At 52.9% G+C, this 24,126-nt stretch overlaps 8 protein-coding genes and 1 non-coding gene across 9 annotated transcripts; 6 read left to right on the top strand and 3 right to left on the bottom strand.

Moving 5' to 3' along the window:
- Positions 1–200: 200 nt before the first annotated feature.
- P168DRAFT_283693 (guanine nucleotide exchange factor) lies at positions 201–3,705 on the top strand (the record flags this gene model as incomplete). The annotated part of the gene is made up of 2 exons (XM_024836074.1): positions 201–716; positions 769–3,705. 2 exons carry the CDS (start codon positions 201–203, stop codon positions 3,703–3,705), a joined length of 3,453 nt encoding a protein of 1,150 aa, XP_024690510.1.
- An 871-nt stretch (positions 3,706–4,576) lies between these two features.
- Positions 4,577–7,395, bottom strand: P168DRAFT_240632 (putative DNA mismatch repair protein (Mlh3); the record flags this gene model as incomplete). The annotated part of the gene is made up of 2 exons (XM_024833725.1): positions 4,577–7,101; positions 7,152–7,395. 2 exons carry the CDS (start codon positions 7,393–7,395, stop codon positions 4,577–4,579), a joined length of 2,769 nt encoding a protein of 922 aa, XP_024690509.1.
- Positions 7,396–8,287: 892 nt separating this feature from the next.
- P168DRAFT_272672 (uncharacterized protein) lies at positions 8,288–10,257 on the top strand. The gene is made up of 2 exons (XM_024835329.1): positions 8,288–8,597; positions 8,670–10,257. The coding sequence occupies exons 1-2, from the start codon at positions 8,564–8,566 to the stop codon at positions 9,881–9,883; spliced, it is 1,248 nt and encodes a 415-aa protein (XP_024690508.1). The 5' UTR covers positions 8,288–8,563; the 3' UTR covers positions 9,884–10,257.
- Positions 10,258–11,710: 1,453 nt separating this feature from the next.
- On the top strand, positions 11,711–13,168 carry P168DRAFT_306159 (uncharacterized protein; the record flags this gene model as incomplete). Its single annotated transcript, XM_024839002.1, has 2 exons — positions 11,711–11,830; positions 11,891–13,168. The coding sequence occupies 2 exons, from the start codon at positions 11,711–11,713 to the stop codon at positions 13,166–13,168; spliced, it is 1,398 nt and encodes a 465-aa protein (XP_024690507.1).
- Positions 13,169–13,359: 191 nt separating this feature from the next.
- Positions 13,360–14,650, bottom strand: P168DRAFT_272668 (uncharacterized protein; the record flags this gene model as incomplete). The annotated part of the gene is made up of 3 exons (XM_024835328.1): positions 13,360–14,075; positions 14,128–14,398; positions 14,498–14,650. 3 exons carry the CDS (start codon positions 14,648–14,650, stop codon positions 13,360–13,362), a joined length of 1,140 nt encoding a protein of 379 aa, XP_024690506.1.
- Positions 14,651–16,225: 1,575 nt separating this feature from the next.
- P168DRAFT_240367 (MFS transporter) lies at positions 16,226–18,091 on the top strand (the record flags this gene model as incomplete). The annotated part of the gene is made up of 7 exons (XM_024833712.1): positions 16,226–16,363; positions 16,439–16,521; positions 16,584–16,735; positions 16,763–17,265; positions 17,321–17,451; positions 17,523–17,856; positions 17,963–18,091. Coding segments are annotated over 7 exons (1,470 nt in total), but the record flags the coding sequence as incomplete, so codon positions are not given.
- Positions 18,092–18,589: 498 nt separating this feature from the next.
- On the bottom strand, positions 18,590–18,661 carry P168DRAFT_t133. Its single transcript has one exon. It is a non-coding gene; the product is annotated as a tRNA-Glu (tRNA).
- A 159-nt stretch (positions 18,662–18,820) lies between these two features.
- Positions 18,821–22,734, top strand: aarA (L-aminoadipate-semialdehyde dehydrogenase). Its single transcript, XM_024841398.1, has 3 exons — positions 18,821–18,928; positions 18,991–19,186; positions 19,256–22,734. The coding sequence occupies exons 1-3, from the start codon at positions 18,859–18,861 to the stop codon at positions 22,545–22,547; spliced, it is 3,558 nt and encodes a 1,185-aa protein (XP_024690504.1). The 5' UTR covers positions 18,821–18,858; the 3' UTR covers positions 22,548–22,734.
- A 248-nt stretch (positions 22,735–22,982) lies between these two features.
- On the top strand, positions 22,983–24,107 carry P168DRAFT_292052 (NAD(P)-binding protein). The gene has a single exon (XM_024837519.1). The coding sequence runs from the start codon at positions 23,050–23,052 to the stop codon at positions 23,986–23,988; it is 939 nt and encodes a 312-aa protein (XP_024690503.1). The 5' UTR covers positions 22,983–23,049; the 3' UTR covers positions 23,989–24,107.
- The last annotated feature ends 19 nt before the right edge of the window (positions 24,108–24,126 follow it).

The raw sequence follows: 24,126 nt of genomic DNA, 5'->3' as shown, positions 1-24,126 counted from the left end.
GTCAGACACCTGATACAACACTGATTGGACCATCATCGGATCTATTACCACTGCTGTGAACATGCTCATTGTGTGCTCCCAAGTATAATTTGTGGTCTGTGGTCGTTGTGTCGAGACGATTAGTATAGTCAACATTACACGTTCGAAGTCTCTTTGGCGACCTTATTGATCCATCTGTGTGAAAACGCAACAGGCAAGACATGGAACCAATGAAGCCTCACATTGCGCCCTTGAAGATCGACAAACAACACTCCAACTTTCACACGAACCGTTTCTACTCCCCAGAACACAGCCGCCAGATGACTCCGCCGTTGACGCCATCCACCACCACCACCACTCAGGAACACACCACCATGGAAAGGGTCGAAACCCCGAGAGCCGTCTTCCACAACTACCTACGAGCCTTCTATCCCTTTCACCCGTCCGGCGACGTATCGCCTTCCACCGTCACCCTTCCCTTAGACCAAGGCGACATCATCTTGGTCCACTCCGTCCACACCAATGGCTGGGCCGATGGCACCCTGTTAGACTCCGGGGCCCGCGGCTGGCTACCCACCAACTACTGCGAAGCATACGACCAGCTCCCGATGCGTCCGCTGCTCAAGGCCTTGACCGACTTTTGGGACATCATCCGGGGTGGATGTGGCTCCCCGCTGACCGATTTCCGCAATCAAGACCTGGTCCGGGGCTTGATTGCGGGTGTGCGGTTTCTCCTGGTAAGTTCCCCAGATAGGGTCCACCCGGCGATGGGGCTGACGCAAATACCAGGAAAAATCCGAATGTCTTACCCGGGACTCGATGTTAGTCCGAACCCAGGATGCGTTGCGCAGGAACCGGAAAGCCCTCCTCGCCGATCTGTCGTCTTTGGTCCGTACCACGAAGAAATTCCAGGATATCGCCAGCGGGGACCCGATGGAGGATGAGGTGGAGTATATGGTCGACGAGATGCTGCTCAAGGCGTTTCGCATCGTGACTCGAGGGGTTCGATTCCTGGACGTCTGGAACGAGGAGGTTGGCCTGAGCAGGACGATCGCCGAGCTGGAACAGCAATCGCAAGACATGCCGCCGACGCCCGCCTCTGAGACATTTGGATCCGCCTCGTCGGAAGCGGACACCGAACGGAACGAGTCGAGACTCTTAAACCGCAGCCGATTGGATACGAGTCGCGCCTCGACCCGAAGGGATCCCACGGAGACCCAACCGCTCCGCCCGGTTTCAGTCACCACCAAGCGGATCTCCGTCTCCCATCGCGTGTCTTACACCCCGCCCGCGGCCGCGGCCCGCAATCCGAACCTGGCGTCCGAGAAACTCAACGCCACGTACGACGCGTTCTTGGGCGTCCTAGGCTCGTTCATTGGCCTGCACCTGCAGTCGCGCTCCTCCACCGAGCTGGTCCTCACCACGGAACAGGCCGTGCGCTCCTGCCGCGGCCTGCTGACGGTGGTGGAGGCCGTCTGCGAGCACAATCCCCAGGGCAGTAGCCTGTTGGAAGTGGCCCGTGACTCGATGTACGAACGCCTGTCCGAGCTCGTCTACGCCGCGCGGGACGCCTTCCGACCCGCCCATTCCCCGGACGACGAGCTGGTGTTTATGCCCGATGAGGGCAAGCGCTTAGTGGATGCCGCCACGGACTGTGTGCGTTCGGCCGGGAATTGCACGGCCAAGGCTCGCCTGGTGCTTGAGCAGAGCGGCGATTTCGAACTCGAGGCCCTCCCTCAGGATGTCCCGACCATCAGTGTTCCCGACGTCAGCAGCACGCCACAACCCCCGCGGCCCAGCAGCAAGACCGAGGACCCGGGCCCGCCCCAGGAGGTGTCCCTGCGGCCCCCTCCCCCTCCCTTGCAGATCCCCAGTGGGAGCAGCAGCCACTACTCCCCTTCCACGCCTGGTATGGCCGACATGCACACCCCTTCTTCCTTCAATTCCCACGGAGGGGTCCACACTCCCTCTACTTCCGCCAGCGATCAGTCGTTTCCTCCCTCCTTCACTTCACGTGAATCCCACAGTGCCCACCACCAGCATCGCGACAGCCATGCGAAATCCGAAGTCAGCGATTCCTTCGGCCGGGGCATCACTAGCAACGGCAGCAGCTTCGCCTACAGTAACCATCTTCGCGACTCCGAAATGAGCGGAGTGTCCCAGACCTCCACCCGTGCCACCTCGCCCGACATTGGCAACCACTACCAAGTTCCCTCTCTCAAGGGTAGTATCAGTCACTCCACCCTCGCCGAGGAGAACGAGGAGACGGAAGCCAACATACTGGAGAAGACCTACGCCCATGAGTTGATCTTCAAGGATGGCCAGATCATGGGAGGGAGCCTGCGCGCGTTGGTGGAACGGCTAACCGCCCATGGTTCGACTCCGGACGCCGTGTTCGTCTCGACCTTTTATCTCACCTTCCGGCTTTTTGCAACGCCCATGGAGTTTGCCGAGGCGTTGGTGGATCGCTTCAACTACATCGGAGACACCCCGCACGCCGCGGGTCCCGTCCGCCTTCGCGTGTACAACGTGCTCAAAGGGTGGCTCGAGAGTCACTGGCGCCATGACTGCGACAACACGGCCCTCGACTACGTGATGCACTTTGCCACCACGACCTTGATGGAGAACCTCCCGTCGGCCGGCCGGCGAATGGTCGAGCTGGCTGAGAAGGTCTCCATGGTGCACGGTCCAGTCGTGCCTCGACTTGTGTCCTCGATGGGCAAGACCAACACCGCCACCGCGCAATACATCCACCCTGACACGCCCCTCCCCCAGCCCATCCTCGGCAAGAAGGAGGCCAACCTCCTCAAGCAGTGGAAGAACGGTGAAGCCAACATCACCATCCTGGATTTCGATCCGATGGAGCTGGCCCGCCAGTTCACGATCAAGGAGATGCGCATCTTCTGTGCCATCCTCCCCGAGGAACTCCTCGCGACGGAGTGGATGAAGAAGTCGGGCTCGCTGGCAGTCAACGTGCGGGCGATGTCGACCCTCTCCACCGACCTAGCCCACCTGGTCGCCGACTCGATCCTCCACCTCGAGGAGCCCAAGAAACGCGCCGTCATCATCAAGCACTGGGTCAAGATCGCCAACAAGTGCCTCGAGCTCAACAACTACGACTCCCTGATGGCCATCATCTGCTCCCTGAACTCCTCGATGATCGGGCGTCTGAAGCGCACCTGGGAGGTCGTCTCGCAAAAGACCCAAGCCACCCTAAACTACCTCCGCGGGATCGTCGACGTCTCGCGCAACTACGCCGTCCTTCGCCAGCGCCTCCAAGGCCACGTCCCCCCATGCCTCCCCTTCGTAGGCACCTACCTCACAGACCTCACCTTCGTCGACCACGGCAACCAACCCGTCCGCAACCTCCCCACCGAGGACGGCGAAAAGGCCGTCATCAATTTCGACAAGCACATGAAGACCGCCAAGATCATCAGCGAGCTCCAGCGCTTCCAGATCCCCTACCGCCTCACGGAGGTCCCCGAGCTGCAGGCCTGGATGCAGAACGAGCTCGTCCGCGTCCGCTCCAACGGCGAAAAGAGCCTCCAGACCTTCTACCGTCGCTCGCTTGTCCTGGAGCCGCGCGTGTCCCAGCCCCAGCGCCCTCCTCCGTCTCTGCATTCGGAGTCTAGCTCGTCTTCGATCCTCGAGAACGCGAAGGACAAATTCGACTTTTTGTCCTGGACGCATCCTTCGAAAGCCAAGTCGGTCGCGACAAATGGCTAGCTTCTTCCTCTTTCTTCTTTCCGCTACCTTAACTCCCACTATCACTCTCACACTCCCGCCCCGACAATCCTTAACGAATTACGACAAACTATACTCTACCTAATGCTTCCACGGTGTTATTCTCAGCATTTATCGGCTTTCTCCTTATTATTTTCTGGCCTTGCGACTTTCAATTTCGATTGCGTTTTTTCTTGTGAATATTCTCGGGCGGCTCTTGTGATCCTTATTTCATCCCTCCCCCTCCCTCGCTTCCCCACCATTTCTCTCATCGAACTCAAAAGTGATAGACGGGTGGACTGTGTCATTGTCGAATCATATGCATTTTTTCATTGTCCTGGATTTGAAAGAGGGAAGAAGGGAAATGGGAAATGGAAAGAACGGGAGAAAAGAAAAATCACGGCATGATCTATACGATACTTCCTTCCTCCTTTCTATATACTTACCTACTTACCTGCTTTATATGTATTGCTGGCCTTATTTTTTCCTGTTTGATTGTTTGGTTATACGAAGACTGATGCATCTGCGTCACTCTTGGGATTGTTTATTATTTTTGTATTATTGGTTTCATTGTTCATTTTTTTTTAATCTTTTCTTGTTGGTTTTTTCTTGGTTTGTTATCTGGATTGGTTTGATTGGTTTGAGCTGGACTGGACTGGTTTGATTACATGGATGGACTCAATGGATTCAATGGATGGATGGATGGATGGATGTATTTATTGTCCTCTGTATATATGGCTATGTCTGCTACTGCTCTGTAGTAGACCGGTATTCGAAAATTCGCAGTTATTATCTATATTCCTTGAATGATATAGTAGATTGATATAGTAGGAAGTATAGTAGACAATATACCCAAGCAGATGGGTAGAGTAATTCAATCACTTAAGTCTATGCGACTCCGCCACCGCCGAAACGCATCCACGAAATCTACCCCTACCCCTTCCTCCCCAGATGTATCTCCCCAGTGGTCTTCTTCTGCATCTCCCATCCCAGTCATAACGACAGGGATCATAGACGGCCGACCATGCGCACACTGAAACGGAAACACGCATCGAGCCAGCCGGCGGACCAGACTCTGGCATTCCGACGTGTTCAAAACATCGTTGAACATGATCGCCGTGCGGCAGGCTCGCGAGTTCACCAGTTCGATGATCCCCTGTGGACATCCGTCTAGTCGTCTCACCCATGTGTTCTCTTCGCTAGTGTCCGAAGGTCTGACCTTCGCTGCGACGGTTGTCGGTCTTCCGCCGTTCTCTTCGCGTCGCCAGATCTCGCCGCGGATGAGGTCTGTTACTAGAATTGGTTCCACTCGACATCGTTCTGCGATGAGCCTTGGAAGGGTATTCACGGAGACAAACGCTCGTCTATCTTCAGGTCCCTGCTCCACCGTGTATCCTACTCCCCAAGAATTGAAAAATCCGGCATACCGCTTCAAAAGAGCCAATTCGGTGGACGGGGTCTCAAAAACAATGGGTTCCAATGCGACGGTGTCTATCCGCCGGGAATCCCACTCCAAAAACCGTTCGAAGAGAGCTTCCACCCGGCATCTCTCATCGGCTGCATGCTGGTCAATAAGGACTAGCACTGACCCTGCGACGTCATGGTCATGACCGCCTGGTGCAGTTCCCAATTTGACCAAGATGAATTTTCGATCTACCTGGGCAACTATCTCGGCCCTTTCCAGATCTTGTCTGCTTAGCTTGCCGCGGAACTTCGACAACCCGAACTTTTGTAGCTCACACATTTCACCGCTGAGATCACGACATTTGGCCTCCAAGCCCGAGACATCTGCATGAGCGGCGCCGATATCAATCGCGCTGATCGGGCGTTCGGCACGACCAAAGGCCGGGTTATCCCAGTTCTCCAAAAGATTTTCGACCCACTTGTTTTCTGTTTCATTCAAAATGGCGGATCTTGGTCTGGTTATGCTGTCTGACATTCGCATGGAACGAAACGAGCTCGTCGACTGAGGTCGTCTCAGAACCACGTCCATCGGCGACTGGGGAGCAATCGACTGGCCGGTCCGGGGATTTATTAGATGACTTCTTCCAGTCAATGGATCAGTCCAAGTGACAGCTGTATCCGTGTCTGTCCCCTTGTCGTCAACCCCTGGGTCTGATTCACCCACGGTTTGCGGTGTTTGTGGGAAGTAACTCGCCCTTTCTGGAGACCTGCGCTTCAAACGCTGGTGAATGGCCGGGTCCGTCGGAGATGGAGTGTGGTGCTTCAATCTTGGGGAGCACATTTCGGAAATATCTCTTGCACTTTTGATTCTCGACCAGTCTCCGAAGTGCTGACTGATTATGGGTGCGCGCCTCTTGAAGGATGGGAGTTTTACCTGCCCACCCAGAGCTTCTTCGGTACTGGAGGTTGTGCCTTGTTTGCCACGAGAATGAGGGCTCGGTTTGTCTCCATTCTCGACTGCCATCTGAAGCTGTGTTTCGTTCCCAGATCCTTTCGTAGCACGTGGGCGTAGGTTATGCTGTTTTAGAAATTCATTGACCATCGCGCCGAGAACATCTATGATGCGCTGGATGGACTTTTCTGGTTCAGGGCCTTCCTGACCGTCGCCGTTGATTCTCTGTGGATCGGTCGTGTATATTCGAATGCAAAACACTGGCCACTTACTGACTGACTTGGCTGCGGATTTTGCATATAGGCCAACACGACTTGAAAACTCCCTTGAACCAGAACTTAAATTCGAGCCCGTACCGAAATCGGATAGAGAAAAGATGCGATTGACTTCGCCGTACAGGATATTTGCATTGTTCCGTTGTTGAAGCGGATCAATCCCTATGGAAATGAATTGCACTCTTTTTGACGGGCTGGGAACGAGAGAGATGGCAGCATAAATAGCAAGATCGGGAACGCAGGCGGAGACAGTGTCCCAATGACTAGCATCTGGGGAATCAATCAACCCAGCCTGCGCGAGGATGGAACTAACTCGGAGGCGGTCCAAGCCACCGTCAGCCGGTTCGTTAGTGGCGCGCGGCCGTATAGTAAGCTTTCGCTCTTTCCCAGCATCAGATACTACCAATCTGTTTAGGCGGTCATTGGCCACCATCAACGACACCAGAGCTTGCTTTAACTCATCCCACTGCCGCTCAAGTTCGTCTGGCTTTTGGAGGGTTAGCGCCCTATTCTTAACACGCACGGGCATGTTCCCAAAAAGATCGTTGACAGTGACACTGGTCCCATGCGCACCAAACCTAGGCTCGCGTTGAGCGGGAGCCGGGCACAATCGCGCCACCGGAGTCGCATGATGAAAGACCACCGTATTTGTGGTTGAATGACGAACATTCCGTGATGTTACAGTCAACAACGACAAGGAGGACAACGAAGCGAGAAATAAGCCCCGATGGCCGTAAACCATTTTGGACGCATCGAATCTCGAGGTATCTGCGCTACGCTGAGCAAGGGCTAAGACTTGGGAGAACAGTCAAACATACGGTGCGCTTTCATTAGTCCGCCATGCGCTTCAAATTCCCCTGGTGGAATGCCGTCTCCATCGTCATCTACCACGCAGCCTCCGCGCTGGAAATCGACCGTGACGAAAACCGTACGAGCGTTTGCATCCAAGGCATTCTTGACCAATTCCACGATCACGTCATTCAAGTTGGTGACCGATGTAGAGGACTTGATCTTCGCCACTGCTTCTGGCGGAAGTGGTTTGATACGATCTGTTGAAAGCATGACGGGCTCAACTACATTCGAGCAGTGTCGGGTGCCTTGGATCCCCTGGTGATAATTGAGAGGAGTCCGCGTCAACGCCGGGCATGGTGAGCACAGAGAGCATCTGGTTCCATTCGTAGATGTGACCTGGAAGAATCCAATGGTTGATAATGTCCAAAAAGCGATACACGGAAGGAGAAACAGGTGGAGAAGAAGGAAAATGCAGCAACTGCAATGGAGATGGATGATGTCGTTGTCACGTGTTGATAAGAGCATGGGCGTGCCGATAAGACCAGATACATGCGAGCGACCTATACAGAGCATACTTCTCCTGCACCGTATATTCGAACCGACATATATAGATCTATAGTAACTAGTATAGTAATCTCGTTGTTCCATTGTCAACTCTAAATTGGTACACATTCAGGCCATCGACATGGCCCAGACCCCCGCCCATCCAGCCACTGATGGCATGTCTCAACTAGATTACTGGATCTGCAGGTCCTTGATGCCCGATTATATCTCCACTTTGATTGATGCGACGATGGCCGATACAAATAGACAGCAGAAGCCTTAATAAGTATATGCTGTATTGATGCCCTCGGCGCGCACTGCAACCTAGCTTGTTAAGATGGTTAGTTCATATGCAACGTCATGGATGAACTCGGACTCATAATGGTCCAACGAAGATAGTACTGATAGCAGCCATCGTCAATCATTCCTGAAATACCTGCAGCCAAGGAAGGTCCTCATGTGTTGACCAAAGGTAGACTTGAGAGTCTAGGGGTAAGTTGGAGTGAAGCAAGAGACCGCGATCGATCATTGGGTCGGGCTGCATCACGTGCGGTGTGGAATAACAACCGTGATGGAACCCAATGAACTATTTATATGTCCTCTCTCCACACTCATCCCTCTGAACCTCAACTGTGATAAACATTTCTTTGTTCCTTTTTTCATGATTTGTTCTCCTAAATAGACTACTCTCTGTCGCCTTGCCTATTCTCTCAAACGGAAGCATCGCCCTTGACCCTCCCTCCGCTGAATCTTACCTGGGTTGTCTTATCTGATTGATTACTCCACCGCGCCCTCCCCTTTTGTGCATCAACATCGCATCGTCTCATCAACGAGAGGGTCCTCGGAAATCCACACCACCCACATTTGATCACTTCTTTCATATCCGACCGGCCAGATGGCCACCGCGGAATTATCTCCCCGGGCGCATGGTACGTGGTCACGTTCATCCCGACCCCCGCCACCCCCCCGACCTACCTGACTAACTCCTCTATCCTCGGTAGATCGCAATGGGCGGCGTCACCCCTTCTCGAGCTGGATGAAGCGCCTCGCAAGTCTCAAAAGCTCTTCCGATTCGAGTACTATCCGCTGGTCCCACAAACGCCATGCCGTTCCCAAGAATAAGACCTGCCTCAAGAACAACCCATACCCGCTGTCCGGCACGACCAACGTGGTGAACGACCAGAGCAGTGAGGTCCACTCCCCGGATAGCGGAAACGCGCAGCGATCCTGTTCACAGAGCGCGCCCTCGCTTTCGTACTCCGTATATGAGAATCAGGCGCCTGCGACCAGCACCAAATCCACCGCTCCCACAATTTCAACCAACGGGGATACGGCAATCTCCGAGGCCGCATATTCCAAGGCAGGAACGATGGCGACGGCCGGTGGAGGGATCAGCTCCAACGGAGGAGGCGAAGGAAGCACTTTTTCCTCGCCCGCGCCGTCGGTACGGTCGCTGACGACGACCTTGACAACCGTGCAGTCCGCAGCGCCCTCCGGCCACCTGTACAACGTGCAGAATGCGCATGCTGGCACTCACCATGCCAATTTCTCGCAGGGCACCCAGCAAGTGCAGTTTTCACAACCGTTCCCTCCGTCGCCTGCGACCGCGGTGCCGCCCCACCTTGCCCCTCACAATCAGTCGATGACTTACAGCGCGGCCACCGCCAACAACATGCTCACCGACAATGCCTCGATCCTGACTTTGGCTTCCTCCTCGAAACGGCGTCGGAGGAATTCGCTGGATACCAATGCGTCCGTGCGGGCGTTGGCGCCATCGTCGGTTTTCGGTGGGAGCCGCGAGAGTCTGCCATTGAGCGTGCTCAGCGGGAATGTCGGGGAGCCCTCCAACCCTCCCACCTTCAACCCCGCTGGTGTGCCTAACCGACCGAGTATGGTTGGGCTGGCTAGCACCGAGCGGATCAGCGTGTATTCGTCGTCTGGCACGTCGCCCTTGGTCGGTGAGCGCGGCAGCTTCCACGCAAACAAGCAGGGCGCGGGCGCGGGCGATGGAGCCAGCGTGGTGAGTGGGACTCAGTCCCACAGCCGCCACGATAGCAACTCGGCCAGTATCTCCGGGGTCGTTGGCGCGATCCCCGCCGGTCAAGCCATGCCCGCCGGGAGAATCAGCCGTCGTAGCTCTGGCTGGGGTGAAATCAACGGGGACGAGAGCGATGAGGCGAACACGACGGAAACGGACAGTACGAGGAGAGATTGACGCCGCTTACTATCACCTGTCTGCAAGAAGACAACACGATGTTATGCCGATATTCCATGATCGATGCTTTTTCTTTATTTATCTTTTGAACCCTAGCCATTCTGATGGTAAGGGTATGTTTTTGACGGCGTTGACGATGGCGTTTGCATGGATTTTCCTTTTTTCCAACTGACGATAACAGGATGGACATGATATCCCCTTGGTCTGGATGAGTCTGATTGTTTGTGATTCGTACTTATGTTTTAGTGTGACTAGTCATTGTGATCGTTGACCTATTGATATTGGCTCTTTTTGCGAGACCTGGATCCCTGATAACTGTTTATAATGTATTTTATTCCGTCTGTATTGTCCTCCATATTAAGATGGTAATCCAGAAGCCTTCTATCATACCACATTGGCCTACGGCGCCTAAGTATCCTTCACCATCACCCATGTCATGTGATCCTAATAATAATAGCCCAGCTGGGCTCCTCAGGCTCCCGTCTCAAACGGGTTAGCATCGGCATCAAATTAGTCATGATATATAGAGATCGAAAGATAATCCATTGTCAAGGTGATAATGCCAGGTTGCAATGCTTCAATGCGATTGTATCAAGTGTCAGATTAACTCAAATAAAGCATGTTTTAAGTTCTCACCTCAGCCGTAGGTAAGCAAGCAATGCAACCACATGGCGAGTTTCGGATATCTCCACCTCGCCAACTTACATAGAGCAACTACCGATCTGATAATAACGGACCACCTATAGCTTATCAACTTTTAAGGATTTTATCAGGATCACAAGAGACACTGAAGCGTCTTCATAACTAAGGCCTAGCAAGCAGGATGGACAAATCAATACGACGTGATCGACAAGGATGACCCAAGCGGGGGCGGGTCTGATCGCGCGAAGAAACCAACGTACCGTCACATTTGAATACGCGCAGCACTTCCCACGCTGCGAGTCACCTCTCCTCATCTGGATATTCTTCAAAAGAAGACAAGCTGGACTTCGATATAGAACGTGGCGAACCAATAATGTGATGCGATATGGCTGTCGTGGGGACAGGATTAGCCGGCCTAGGCAGCGTACTTGCTACATACATCACGATCCGCGCTAACAGTATCGCGTGCGACTGATTGACAAGGTATTTTGATACTAGCTCTTGCCGCCTTGTTTTTTACAGCCATGGGCGAAGGGATGCCGTATGGGTCTTTGTTTACAGGTACTACAAATAGGACTGACGATTACAAGGCTTCTGGACCGTCTCTGAGTGCGGAGTCGGTGTCGATGTCTGTGGCCTCTATAGCCAAACAACATTGTGTCGCAACTTGGAAGGTTACTTGTTCTGGTTGTACATAGTTCATTGACATCTCGTCATGCCATGCGGCCGTGTGGAATGTCGGATAGCCCCACTTGAGAAATGTTGAGTCTGCCAAGCTTCCATCACCATTCATTCATACTTGGGGCGAACGGCAACACATCAACCAGTATCCAGCCTTGAACTGGGGAGCTATCAAAGTTTGGGGGACGGACCCAAACAGCGTGCGAACTATAATCCACTAACAAAGCAGTTCTCAAGAGCAATAACTGGTTCAGGGTGGATATGTGTTGATCACGTGTGAGCTAATGGTACGGCCTCGGTAGATGGTCGTAATTTAAGTACGAATTTTTCTTCCCCCAATGTTGAGAAGGGAAAAAACAGCCGCTAATGAAAGAAAACATTCCATAACATGATATGAATTGATTACAAATAATTCTTCTTCATCCTATTCTTTCTACATATCCAACAACCAGGTTCGACTCAGCAAGCAAGCCTTAACCAAAGAATATACTATCAGTCATAGCCATGGGTGGCCAATCGAAGAAATCCGTGGCTGTTATTGGCTCTGGAATGGCTGGCCTGGTATCTGCATACTTGTTACAGAGAGACCGCGAACAACGATATACGGTTGAGGTTTTCGAGATGGTAAATTAGCATATATCTCTTCGAAGATATTAGTTTCACTAATTAACGGACATGCGACAGCAAGACCAATTATCGTTAGACTCTGCGTCTTACACTGTACCACCAGGGGATGATGACGATGATGATAACTCGCCACCGTGCCGCATTGATATCCCAATGCGCGCCCTCGACAACGGATTCCACAATAATCTAAAGCGCATGTATGACTATCTAGATATCAAGTACAGCTCTCCCAAGTTCATATACCCACTATCGTCCATTTCCACGGACCGGGGAGCCAAAAAGTCGCCCTACTATATACACTCATCAAGCAACCACATGGTACCCCCGTTACGGCCGGAAGGCCGTGGTTACGTGACTTGGATACTGCAAATGGTATTCTTAGCCGTGTGTTACTTCTGGTTCACGACATGTTGCTTTTTCGTCCGGCCCAAACCCGCTACCAAGTCCCGTGAGGACGAGTCGTTCAGACAGTACCTGGAGCGAATCAGGTTGCCGCGGAGTTTCATCAGGAATTATCTATTACCGCTCATGTCGAGTATCACGACCTGTCCGCATGATGCGCTGCTTGATTTCCCCGCCATTGACTGCACGGAATACGCAAGGAGGACGTATCGTCAGCCCCACTTCACTGTCGACGGGGGTGTCCAAAACGTTCAAACAACGATCACAAAAGGACAGACCATCCGACTCGGCGCCACTGTCACTGCGGTTGAAACCATCGGCGCGAAAGTCCGCGTCACTTGGACCGATTCAAGCACCAAAGATAGCCGTTCGAGCGACTTTGACCATGTCATCATGGCAGTCACGCCTAACGTGATCAGCGCCATATACAAGCCCCTGCAGGACACTCTGGACTCGATCCCCGTTACTTCTGGAGAATCCGTCGTCCACCGCGACCTATCAACCATCCCGAAATGCGATCGCGTGCTCAAGAAGATAGCCAAGCAATCGCATCCCGAGTCCTCAACCAAGCAACCCCAGCTCCTGCATATCTGCTCGAACGATTCGTCGACGGAATCGACACACACATATTCTTCTTCTATTCTAGTAACGAATTTTCCGATTACCCCTATAGACCCGTCGAAGGTTATCCACCGCGCGCGGTTAGCTAGAGTCTTGCGGACTCCCGGAAGCCGGAAGATCGTCAATCGGATATTTGACATCGGTGCCTCCAAGAAGGACGACGAGCGGGTTTGGCGCAATGGAGATGGGAATGTTTGGCTTGCGGGCGCTTGGTGCTGGGATGGGATGGTGCTGCTGGAGGGTTGCGTCGTGTCTGCTATGAGGGTCGCTACGAGCTTAGGTGTGGAAGTGCCCTGGACGGCGGAGGAATAGTTGTTGTTATGAATGCATGGTCATAGATTTGTATAATATGAAGTAAGCCGGCTTTTTCGCAAAGCTGTTAATCGTTTGTGCATATTCATACATACATACATACATACCTACTTTGTTGATACACGATATTCGAAGATTAAACACACTTCTGTCAGCCATACCCAGCCCAATGTCTACATGGTATCATCCCATCAAGAATCCCCCCGTCGCGCAACGACCACAAACCCCCTTACAACTCCGCTCTTCGCCCACCAATTAAACACCTTCGCCGCGCCGCGAAACTTCCCCATCCCCATACTCACCCCATATCTCTTGAAAACCTCATCCTTCTTCCATATATCGCGCGCAATACCAGCAAAAACATGCTCCGAAATATCTTTCATATCGACCATGTCACGTTCATACCCAGTCTCAACCAGCATATCCTCATATTCCTTCCTGGTCATGAAATTTGAGTAAGGAATCCCCGTCACGAGACACATTGACCGCAGGATCAGTCTGTCTCGGAGAGATGCGCGGTCGGATATGAGGAGGTCAAACGCCATGAACGATGCTCGCATGTCTTGACGGGCGAACTTTAGTAGTGGTTTGCGGGACGGTTTGAAGTGGTAGAGCGTGTCGAGTGCTAGGAGCCATGTTTGATGCTCCTCGTCTTTGGTTGTGCCGGTTTGAGAAAGCTCTGTCTTGTCTTCTTCTGCGGCGCTGCCGCTGTTGTCCAAGACGGCTTGCGTTAGGTCAGATCCCCAGGCTAGAGGATCCGCCGCATCAGCAGCGAAGATCTTCACATTTGGCACCGGACTGGGATGGTCATCGGTCAATGTCGTCTTGAGAAGTCTTTCTCGAGCAAAGTCTGCTTGGGTCTCCGCGATCGTGATCCCGACATATGAGTCGAAAAGTGGTTTGTCGTCTGGTCTGTTAGAGCTTGTTCTTCTCGCCCGGTTGGAGTCCATATTTCTTACCAGAAGGGCCTCCAGTTTCTTTAGCGGGTGTGCTTGCAGGCTTGGAAAGTTTCCGTGTCAGGTAGAGCGTTTGATCACCGCATCCGATTCCAACGTCGACTAGTTTTACATGTCGTTGTCGTTGTTTTTTGCGCTGATTGGGTGTTGCACTACCTGCAGGAGTAACAGCCGCACACTTCGCGGCAGCGGTCCCATCTTTATCGAGAAGATTTGCTGCAATTAAGACCTGGTCCAGTAATGCTTCGCAGGCTTCGCGGAAAGAATCAGTGTGCTATAACATGTAGCAATTCAGCTATTGTCCAGGGGCCCGCACAGGTAACAGAACCTGTATCATAGCAAGCAAATCAGTCGCATAGTTTCCTGGACATACCTCCCAATACCCCATATTCATCCACATACTCGGAGGAGGAACCTCCAAGTTCAGAATCGCATGATCCAGTCCATACAGTTTTTTCTCGTCCACTCGAGCAAAGAACCGAACGATACGCCCGAGCAACTGGGTAATGAGCTTCCAGAAGCCCATGACTACGATTCGAAAAGAGAACAGTAATTGGCAGTTGGGGTTCCTCTAATGATGCGGTTGAAGGCCAGGAGATTTATTCTGGAGTTCATGGTTGGGATTGGCAGATGTCCCCACACCAGTCCCACTAGGGCACTTCTCTTGCCGTCGGGCCCACCGTCTGCATATTAGTTTATGGCATTTGACCGGGGTTGATCGTTGAATGCGTTCTGTCAGTTAGGTTTCAGTCTAATGTATGTATAGATGCAGCTAGTAGATCGATGGTTACTTTGAACTGGCCAAAAACTGTCGAGTGACAAAAACTAGTAGACGCCATCGCTTGGAATACGCCTAACTGGGCAGTTCAAGCAATTGTACTCTCGAAACAGAGGCTACTCCTATAGCGGCAGATCGGATACAGACGATAACCTATGCTCAAAATAACCCTGCTATCTACCTATCTACAGCCCGCGCATTGGTAGCGGATGTTACTGCCGTGATATCGGCTGTCATACGCGTCATGATATCACTCCAGTTGGAGGGCGGAAATTGGCCTGGCGCGGATTTCCTGGTCAGCGCCAGGACATCGCACCGAAATCTACTCACTACTTGAGATCAGTGACTGCATGTCTTGCAAGTGTCAATTGTTCCTATCAATTTTGCACCCATTCTCTCGGATTCGATGTCATCGTTTTCATCAAAAGCTGATAGTTCTCATCGGCTAGCCCACTACTTATGAGCCCGAAGCCTCTATGGCTACCATGTATCGTTTATGGAGCTATTCGCGCTCATCCTACATCACCGTCTTGCCAGGACGGATCTTTCTCGCGTCCACATCCATCCGGTTCATCAAAGCCATGTCTAAATTTCTGCGGAGGATATCGGGGAGATGGAAAGAGTATGGAATCAAATTAGGCAAGGTTGGCGTTGCTGGGAAGGTATTCCTGTGGTAGGGGCGGTGGCTTATAAAGGGGATGGTCGTCGTAATAAGGCCAGGAGATCCGCTGTAAGGTTTGAGGAGGCTAGGAACATCTTGTCGACAGGAGTTCTCGATGTGGTTTGCTCATGAAGAATTCCCCGGCTGGACACTATCCATCATTACTACCCGGTGGGTTGCCACGGATGTCCACGCAGACTTTGTGCACCGGGTGCGACGTGTCTGAAAGATGCAAGGGCTCTGATTACATGGACGGGCAGCCATGCCCGGTTATTGTCTGGAATGCAAGATTACATGTATGATGTATGCATCTCGTGCCTTGCATGCTTTCACCCCTTGATAACAGCGAAGAGTCATGACCGTCACATTGGAACGCCCCAATTCGCGGTTTACGTTGTGATTTCAGCTTTCGAATAAACAACACACTTCTACCCTGGCAATTACACCTCATAAGATGGATCGTGAGGAACAAGAGTCCTACCTACTTGGTGATGGTGCCTCGAGTCAATCAGCAACCAGCGATGATGAACACGAAAAGCCCCGTTCTAGAAAATCATATTCCTTGTCTATTTATGTGACGTTTCTTGGTACTCGCCCTGAAAAGATGCTTATTTTGTTACCCGATCTTTAGAAACTAGATGAGCTGACAGAATGACCATTTAGGCGTCTTCCTGGCGAGTATCGATGAAACGATTGCCATATCCACGTATAGTGCGATTGCCTCCCAATTCCACTTGATGACGGAAAGCTCGTGGTTGTTAGTCGCATACAGTTTTGGATATTGCATTTCGTTACCCGTGGTATGTCCGACGGCGTTATATCCCTCATAGGCGTGCTATATTTGTTCATTCTTGTTGACATTAAGTGGATGCTAGTACGGCCGTTTGAGTGACGCATATGGGTGCAAGAGAGTAATCATCAGCGCGTACGGGCTATTTGCGTTGGGATGCTTAGCATGGTATGTCCTGGAGCCATTTGCTTCCCAGTCCTGGTTCAAGAATTGACTAATGCATCAAACAGCGGTCTAAGTACATCCCTGTTCCAGTTGATTATGGCAAGAGTCCTGTCTGGGATCAGTGGAGCGGGGATGATCATCCTAACCGCCATCATTCTTAGCGGTACATTCCAGGAGCTATTCATGGGTTCAATCGTTCTTTGGGCCCCTGCCAAACGTCCCGGCGGCTGACAAGGTCAACCAGATATCGTGCCACCCGAGGAATTGGCATTGTTTAGAGCCTACGAAAATACAGTGTTTACCATGGGACGCAGTCTGGGTGCTCCCCTGGGCGGCCTCCTGGTAGACATCATTAGCTGGAGGTGGCTCTTTCTCGGCCAGGTGCCAGTGGTTCTGGTGTGTGTCCTGTTCGCGGCCAACCGATTGCCATCGTTCAAACCCAAGCCCGAACACCAAGAAAACCACCAACCACGTTCTGGCCTCTGGAGCTTCGATTTTGCGGGTCTCTTTAGTTTCGCGGCTGCAATAATGTCACTATTATTTCTTCTCCAGGATGCCGGTGCACCCGCGAAGAACTCCTCCGGATGGACACACGTTCCGGCACTTGCATTTATTACATTCGGCGTGGGCTTCCTTCTTATCGAAGTCTTTTGGGCGTCAAACCCAATTATTCCTGTGGATTTGATGTTGAAGTCCCTAGGGGCATATTGCCTGGTACAGATTACGCTTCTCATTGGGCGCTATTCGGTGAGTGCTGGAGGCCATAGGAGGTGAAAATAAGTTGAACGCTTACTGTGTGTAGCTCAACAGCAGCATTGTCCCCTACTTTGTCCGAGTCGAAGATAGCTCAGACTTCTACGGTTCTATGATCTATCTTATATCGTCTCTAGGCATCCCAGTCGGGAGTATCATCGGCGGTAATGTCATCAAGCGGTAAATCGAACTCCGATTGAGCGAATGAATCTCGCGCTAGGTTTGTTGGCTTCCTAGCTGACTATCTCCAGCACCCATCGCTACAAGACCATGACAGTCGCTACGGTGATCGGCTCCGTGATTTTCTATCTCGGTGTCTTCATCCTGTGGCGCGATGGTTGCCCCCTCTGGGAAACTTCTATCATGTTCCCCATTGGAATTTCAATGGGTCTTGTTTTCTCGTCTCAGTTCATCAGCATGACATGCAGCTCGCCAAAGTCGCGCCTGGCGGTCTGCATCGGCACGTATTTTGTCTCGCAGCAGCTGGGGATTCTCTTGGGTCCGGCTATTGGTCTGGCACTCGTGCAGGCTTTGTTTGGGGCAAGTCTAGGAAGGGACTTGCCGGGCAGTGGAGATCAGGCAGTGGTATGCTTTCCCCCCTCCCCTCTCCATGCGCATAACAAGACCCAGTCAAACTTTCTCTTTTGAAGTGTTGTATGACCTAGCAAGCTAACAAGGTGGTGACCAACAGCTCATTTCGAATATCCTGGACGACGTAAAGTACGCTCGGTCCCTTCCCCGGGCACTTCAAGAGATAGTTCGCTCCAGCTATCTATTTGGGTTCCAGTTCCTTCCTTGTGAGTTTCTCTTACTGTGGTAGGCCATGAAGCGCTTGCGGACCCGTCTAACTGTACAATAGTGCTCTCTGCAACATGCAGCATTGTTGTCCTGGTTCTTGTTCTGTTCTTGAGGGAAGAAAAGATTACTTGAGTTAGATGTTTGCTTTGATACAACGGGATGTTTTGGCCATGTATGAGCTTTTTTCTGGATTACGAGATGTTGGGGGGGGGGGGGGGGCAGAATTTATGAAGGTGTATACTGTAAGTTGACAAGAATTACAACTGTAACACCATTTTTAAACGATATATCTTCACTCTCTTGGCCTTCGTGTAATCCGCCTTGTCGATGAAAGCTCGAGGGCCACATGGCCATGGCCCGTGAGATCTATAGAGAAGGACCATTACTGTTTCTTTTACGCGAATGGATTCACCCATTCCATACAGGTTTCAAGCAAAAAGAAGCAATGTAGTATAGTATATATAATGAATGGAGACCAACTGGTATATGTCAAATAACAATGTGAGAAAAAAAAAAGCAATTCCGATGCGGGGAATCGAACCCCGAGCTGCCGTGTGAGAGACGGCGATGTTAACCATTACACCACATCGGATATTGATGGAAGATGCTCTTGGAATCTGGCACTATCAGCCAAACCAATTAGACGTACACCGGCAAATTACTTAAGTATGACTCACATGCCTAGGGTTTAGGGTATCTTGTTCCGCCGGCATCGGATTCCAATTCCCCAACTTCCGTCTACCCCGTTCATCTAGAATCAAGCATCCATCATACCGATCGATAAGGAAGATGGCGGGGAATTCGAACAGCCTGTTGCCCGATCCGACCAGTGATCTGCACTGGAATGATTTCAATGGAGGTAAATGCTCTGATGTCGCGCGATCACCACTCACACTGACGTTGTTGCCCCTCCCCCGCTAGCCATCCATCAAATCTTCGCGCGCAATGCCAATGAGCACCCGGACAGGCTCTGCGTGCTCGAAACCAAGGGCATGCGGTCGCCCGAGCGCCAATTCAACTACAAGCAGATCAATGAGAGCTCCAACCAACTAGCCCATTATCTTCTGAGCAATGGGTGCGAGCGTGGGGATGTCGTTATGATCTACGCCTACCGAGGGTCCGTACACTCCGCAAACCGACCTAGCACCCGCTCGGAAGACGTACGCTGACAGGTGGTTTTTGATAGCGTTGATCTAGTGGTTGCCTACATGGGAGCTCTCAAGGCCGGCGCAACTGTTAGTGTGCTGGATCCGCAATATCCCCACGATCGTCAGAAGACCTTGTTGGAGGTCGCCAACCCCCGATTCATCGTCCACATCCAGCGAGCCGCCGAGGAATCCGGTCCGATCGCCGAAACGGTCTCCCAATTCATCGCTTCGTCCTTGAGCATCAAGGCTCACGTCCCTGCGCTTAGGCTCCTCGACGATGGGCAGCTCACCGGTGGTCTTGACGCTGGTCAGGATCAGGACTGTCTTCAGCCCTACGAGAACCTCAAGCAGCAGCTGCCTGACGTCGCTATTGGTCCTGACTCGGTCCCTACTCTCAGTTTCACCAGTGGATCCGAAGGCAAGCCCAAGGGTGTCCAGGGTCGGCATTTCTCCCTGACCTACTATACGCCTTGGATGCAGGAGAGATTCGGTCTCTCGAAGGACGACAAGTTCACAATGCTGTCCGGCATCGCCCACGACCCAATTCAACGCGATATCTTTACGCCCCTCTACCTCGGCGCCCAGATTGTTGTGCCGCACCGCGACAGCATCGGTCATGAGCTTTTGGCTGAATGGATGAAGGAGTACCGCGTGACCGTCACCCATCTCACACCTGCGATGGGCCAGATTCTTGTCGGCGGCGCCACCGCTCAATTCCCATCGCTCCACCACGTGTTCTTTGTTGGAGATCTCCTGACCAAGAAGGACTGCCGGAGATTGCAAGAATTAGCCCCTCGCGCTTCGATCGTCAACATGTACGGAACTACGGAGACCTCCCGAGCTGTGTCGTATTTTGCGATCCCCAGCAAATCTGATCAGCCCGAATACCTCGACGGCATGCCGGATATCATCCCTGTTGGCCAGGGCATGCTCGACGTTCAACTTCTCGTCGTTGATCGTAACGACAAATCTCGTATCTGCGATATCGGGGAACAGGGCGAGCTTTTCCTTCGAGCGGGAGGCCTTGCGGAGGGATATCTCGGCGATGATACCGTCATTCAGAAACTCAACGAATCCAAGTTCTTGACGAACTGGTTCGTTGACCCTGCAGTGTGGACTCGCCAATACGAGCGCATTGCCGCAGAGTCTCCGAAGCCTTGGATGGAGCTATACAAGGGACCGCGGGATCGGATTTACCGGACCGGTGATCTCGGTCGGTTCCGTGCCGATGGTGCTGTGGAATGCACTGGCCGGGTTGACAACCAGGTTAAGATTCGCGGGTTCAGAATTGAACTGGGCGAGATTGACACTCATCTGTCCCATCATCCTTTCATTCGTGAGAATGTCACTCTGGTCCGGAGAGATAAAGACGAAGAGCCGACTCTGGTGAGCTACATCGTTCCAGAGGCGAAGCGGTGGTTCCAGCAGCTTGCGGAAGACGGAAACCTGCCTTCTGAGCCGGAGTCTTCCTCGGAGGATGAATCGCTGGTTGCCATGCTTAAGAAGTTCCGCTCGTTGTCGGAGGACTGCAAGAAGTTCCTGAAGACCAAGGTGCCTAACTACGCTGTACCGACGATGTTCATCCCTCTTGCTCGCATGCCTCTGAACCCCAACGGCAAGATCGACAAGCCTGCCCTTCCTTTCCCGAGCACCAGTGATCTCGCCCTCCTGAACAGAAGGGCGTCAAGGAGCTCTTCGATGCAAGCAACGCTCACTGAAACCCAACAGAAGGTTGCCGCGATCTGGGCAGGAGTCCTGCCCAACATTACCGCGCGGATGCTCACTCCCAAGTCCAACTTCTTCGAGGAGGGCGGACACTCGATCCTTGCCCAGCAAATGCTGTTCAAGGTTCGACGGGAGTGGAAAGACATCGATATCCCCATGAGCGCCATCTTCCAGTCGCAGACTTTGGAGGCATTCGCCACGGAAATTGAAAACGCCCAGGATCCTACTGGTCTCCGACTCGACCAGAACGTCCACGAGAGCTCGACCATGGTGGACGAAGCGTACTCGGCTGATGCCCGCGATCTTGCTGGAAAGCTCCCAGCCAGCATTCCCAAGTCGGTTAGCTCCGGAACTGCCGGGACGACTTTCCTTACCGGCGCCACGGGATTCCTCGGTTCCTACATCCTCCACACCCTCCTCGAAACCAACAAGGAAGCTCGTGTCATCGCCCACGTGCGGTGCAAGGATGCTGCATCCGGGCTCCAGCGTCTCAGGGGCATTGCCGAAACCTACGGGCTTTGGCGCGAGGATTGGAGCGGCCGGGTAGAGGTCGTCCGCGGCGACATCTCCAAGCCCCAGCTTGGCATGACCTCAGAGGACTGGGACCGCGTTACCAAAGAAGCGGATTATGTCATTCACAACGGCGCGCAAGTGAACTGGATGCTTCCGTACTCCAGCTTGCGCTCGGCCAACGTCCTGAGCACCATGGAGTGTGTGACTCTCTGCACCAGCGGCAAGCCCAAGCGGCTGGCATTCGTCAGCTCCACCTCGACTCTGGATACCGAGCACTATGTCAATCTCTCACAACAGAGCGTCGCGTCCGGTGGATCGGGCGTCCAAGAGACAGACGATCTGCAGGGCAGTGCTAAGGGCCTAGGCACAGGGTACGGCCAATCGAAGTGGGCCAGCGAGTACATCGTCCGCGAGGCTGGCCAGCGTGGTTTGGACGGCGTTGTCGTTCGCCCCGGTTACATCACGGGAGACCCGGAGTCGGGCTTCTCGGTCACCGACGATTTCCTCTTGCGTCTGTGGAAGGGCTGCATCCAGGTCCAGGCCCGTCCGGACATCCCAGGCAACACAGTCAACCAGGTCCCCGTCACGCACGTCAGTCGCGTCGTGGTCGCCTCGGTGCTCTACCCCCCCGTCGAGCCCCTGGGAGTCGTGCAGGTCACTAGCCACCCCCGCCTGACCACCAACGAGTTTCTCGGGTCCCTCGAGACCTACGGCTACAACGTGCCGCAGGTCCCCTACCGCGAGTGGTGCTCTCTGCTGCAGGAATACGTCGCCGACGAGGGCAACACCGGACCCAAGGAGCTCGCACTCCTTCCGCTCTTCCACTTCGTTGTCGGCGATCTGCCGTCGAACTCTCTTGCCCCTGAACTCGACGACACCAATGCCGAGACCTCGTTGCGTGCATTTGGCGCCACGCCGGAGAAGCTGAGCGATCGTGCTGTTACCACGGAGATCATTGGCAAGTACCTTGCCTTCTTGATCGCCACTGGGTTCGTGCCTAGCCCTTCCACTCCGGGCGCCAAGGCGATCCCTGAGGTAGATACTCAAAGGTTGCAAGCTATGGGAAGCCTTGGTGGACGGTCTTCCAAGTAGGCCCTATATGAAGAAAACGAGTGCATTGTACTGGTAGATAGCGCGGTGTTGCGTACCACCTGGCCTGATTGGTAGATTTAGTTTGCTTGAATAGAAAAGCGTTAGATTGTTTATGCCGGTATACAGGACGGAGTCCACCGTTGCTCTAGGCGTGGGGGCCATGGCAGGTGTCTTGATTGTATTCAGCGGGTTTCCCAGGGTATTGATTCCTTGCCTAAGCCGTAGTCGCTTGGCCAATTTATCGACCAAAGACTAGTGTATTTTCGTACATTCCCGTAGGAAAGCTGCTTTGAAATACTAATTGCTTTGAAATATTATTGACTAATCCGCGAATAAACCCCTGCAGCTACGCCGATAAGTCCTGAGGGATTCGTCCGAGCCGGAGACTTTCCAAGCCGCTACATAAATCCACCAACTATATAAACAGCACCAGGAACTCCATTACCATTTTCGCTATATATACATATTTATATAACTCCAGACTCCAACCAGCGACTCAACAATGACAGGCAAGCTCGGCATTTTCCCAGCCGCCGGAGGCCTCGGCGGCAGCACCCTCACACACCTTCTCCAACGAGTCCCAGCCACCGAACTAGTGCTTATCACGCGCAAACCAGAGAACCTGGCCAAAGAGCAAGCCGCCGGAGCGACCATTCGCAAGGGCGATTTCAACGATGTCCAGACCCTCGAGCACGCATTCGACGGCATCTCGACGCTGAACCTGATCTCCTACGCGAGCTTCCAACACAAGCATCGATTCAAGGTCCACAAAGCCGCGATCGACGCGGCTCTCAAGAGCGGAGTGACGCACATACACTACTCGTCTCTGGCATTCGCCGGCGATGGCGATCCCGATACCAAGGCCCATGTGATGCTCGCGCACCTTGCCACGGAACGGTACTTGGCTGAGCTGCACGATCGCAACCCGCTGTTCACGTACTCTATCATTCGCCAAGGGCTGTACTCGGAGTCTTTCCCCATCTACACTGCCTATTTCGATGTCGAGGCTCCTTCGTGTGAGATTCGCATCCCCCACGATGGCTCAGGCCCCGGTCTTGCTTGGGCGAAGCGGGATGAGCTGGGCGAGGCTACGGCGAACTTGATAGCACAGCACGCTCGAGACCCCGCTGCTTTCCCTTACTTGAATAAGACGGTCCTGCTCTCTGGCCCGAGGGTTTGGTCTCTCGCCGAAACGGTCGATGCTCTAAGCCGTGTGCTCCGTCGTCCTGTCCGCATCCAGCAGGTACCTGTGGAAGAGTATGTTAAGCAGCCACGGCTCCATGCTGGTCTCGGTGGCGAACACTTGGCGCCTCGCTGGGCGACTGCTTATGATGGGATCCGCGCTGGCGAGTGTGCGGTGGCTACGCCGACTCTGGCGAGGATACTTGGGCGCGAGCCGGAGTCGTTTGAGACGACTATCGGGCATATACTTTCGAAATGATGGAGGGGAAAGGATGGAAAAGGCATGTTTTAGCACTGGAGAGGGATCGGGTGTGGTACATCTCTAGACTTGATACTTGTTTGATATGCATTTTATTGATAGCTCATGTTGTATGTTAGCCTTAATACACTACTCGTG

This window comes from Aspergillus campestris, assembly GCF_002847485.1.
Source record: "Aspergillus campestris IBT 28561 chromosome Unknown P168scaffold_10, whole genome shotgun sequence".
NCBI classification, from domain to species: domain Eukaryota; kingdom Fungi; phylum Ascomycota; class Eurotiomycetes; order Eurotiales; family Aspergillaceae; genus Aspergillus; species Aspergillus campestris.
Note: the sequence above shows the minus strand (reverse complement) of the source record. Positions and strands in the feature narration are given on the sequence as shown.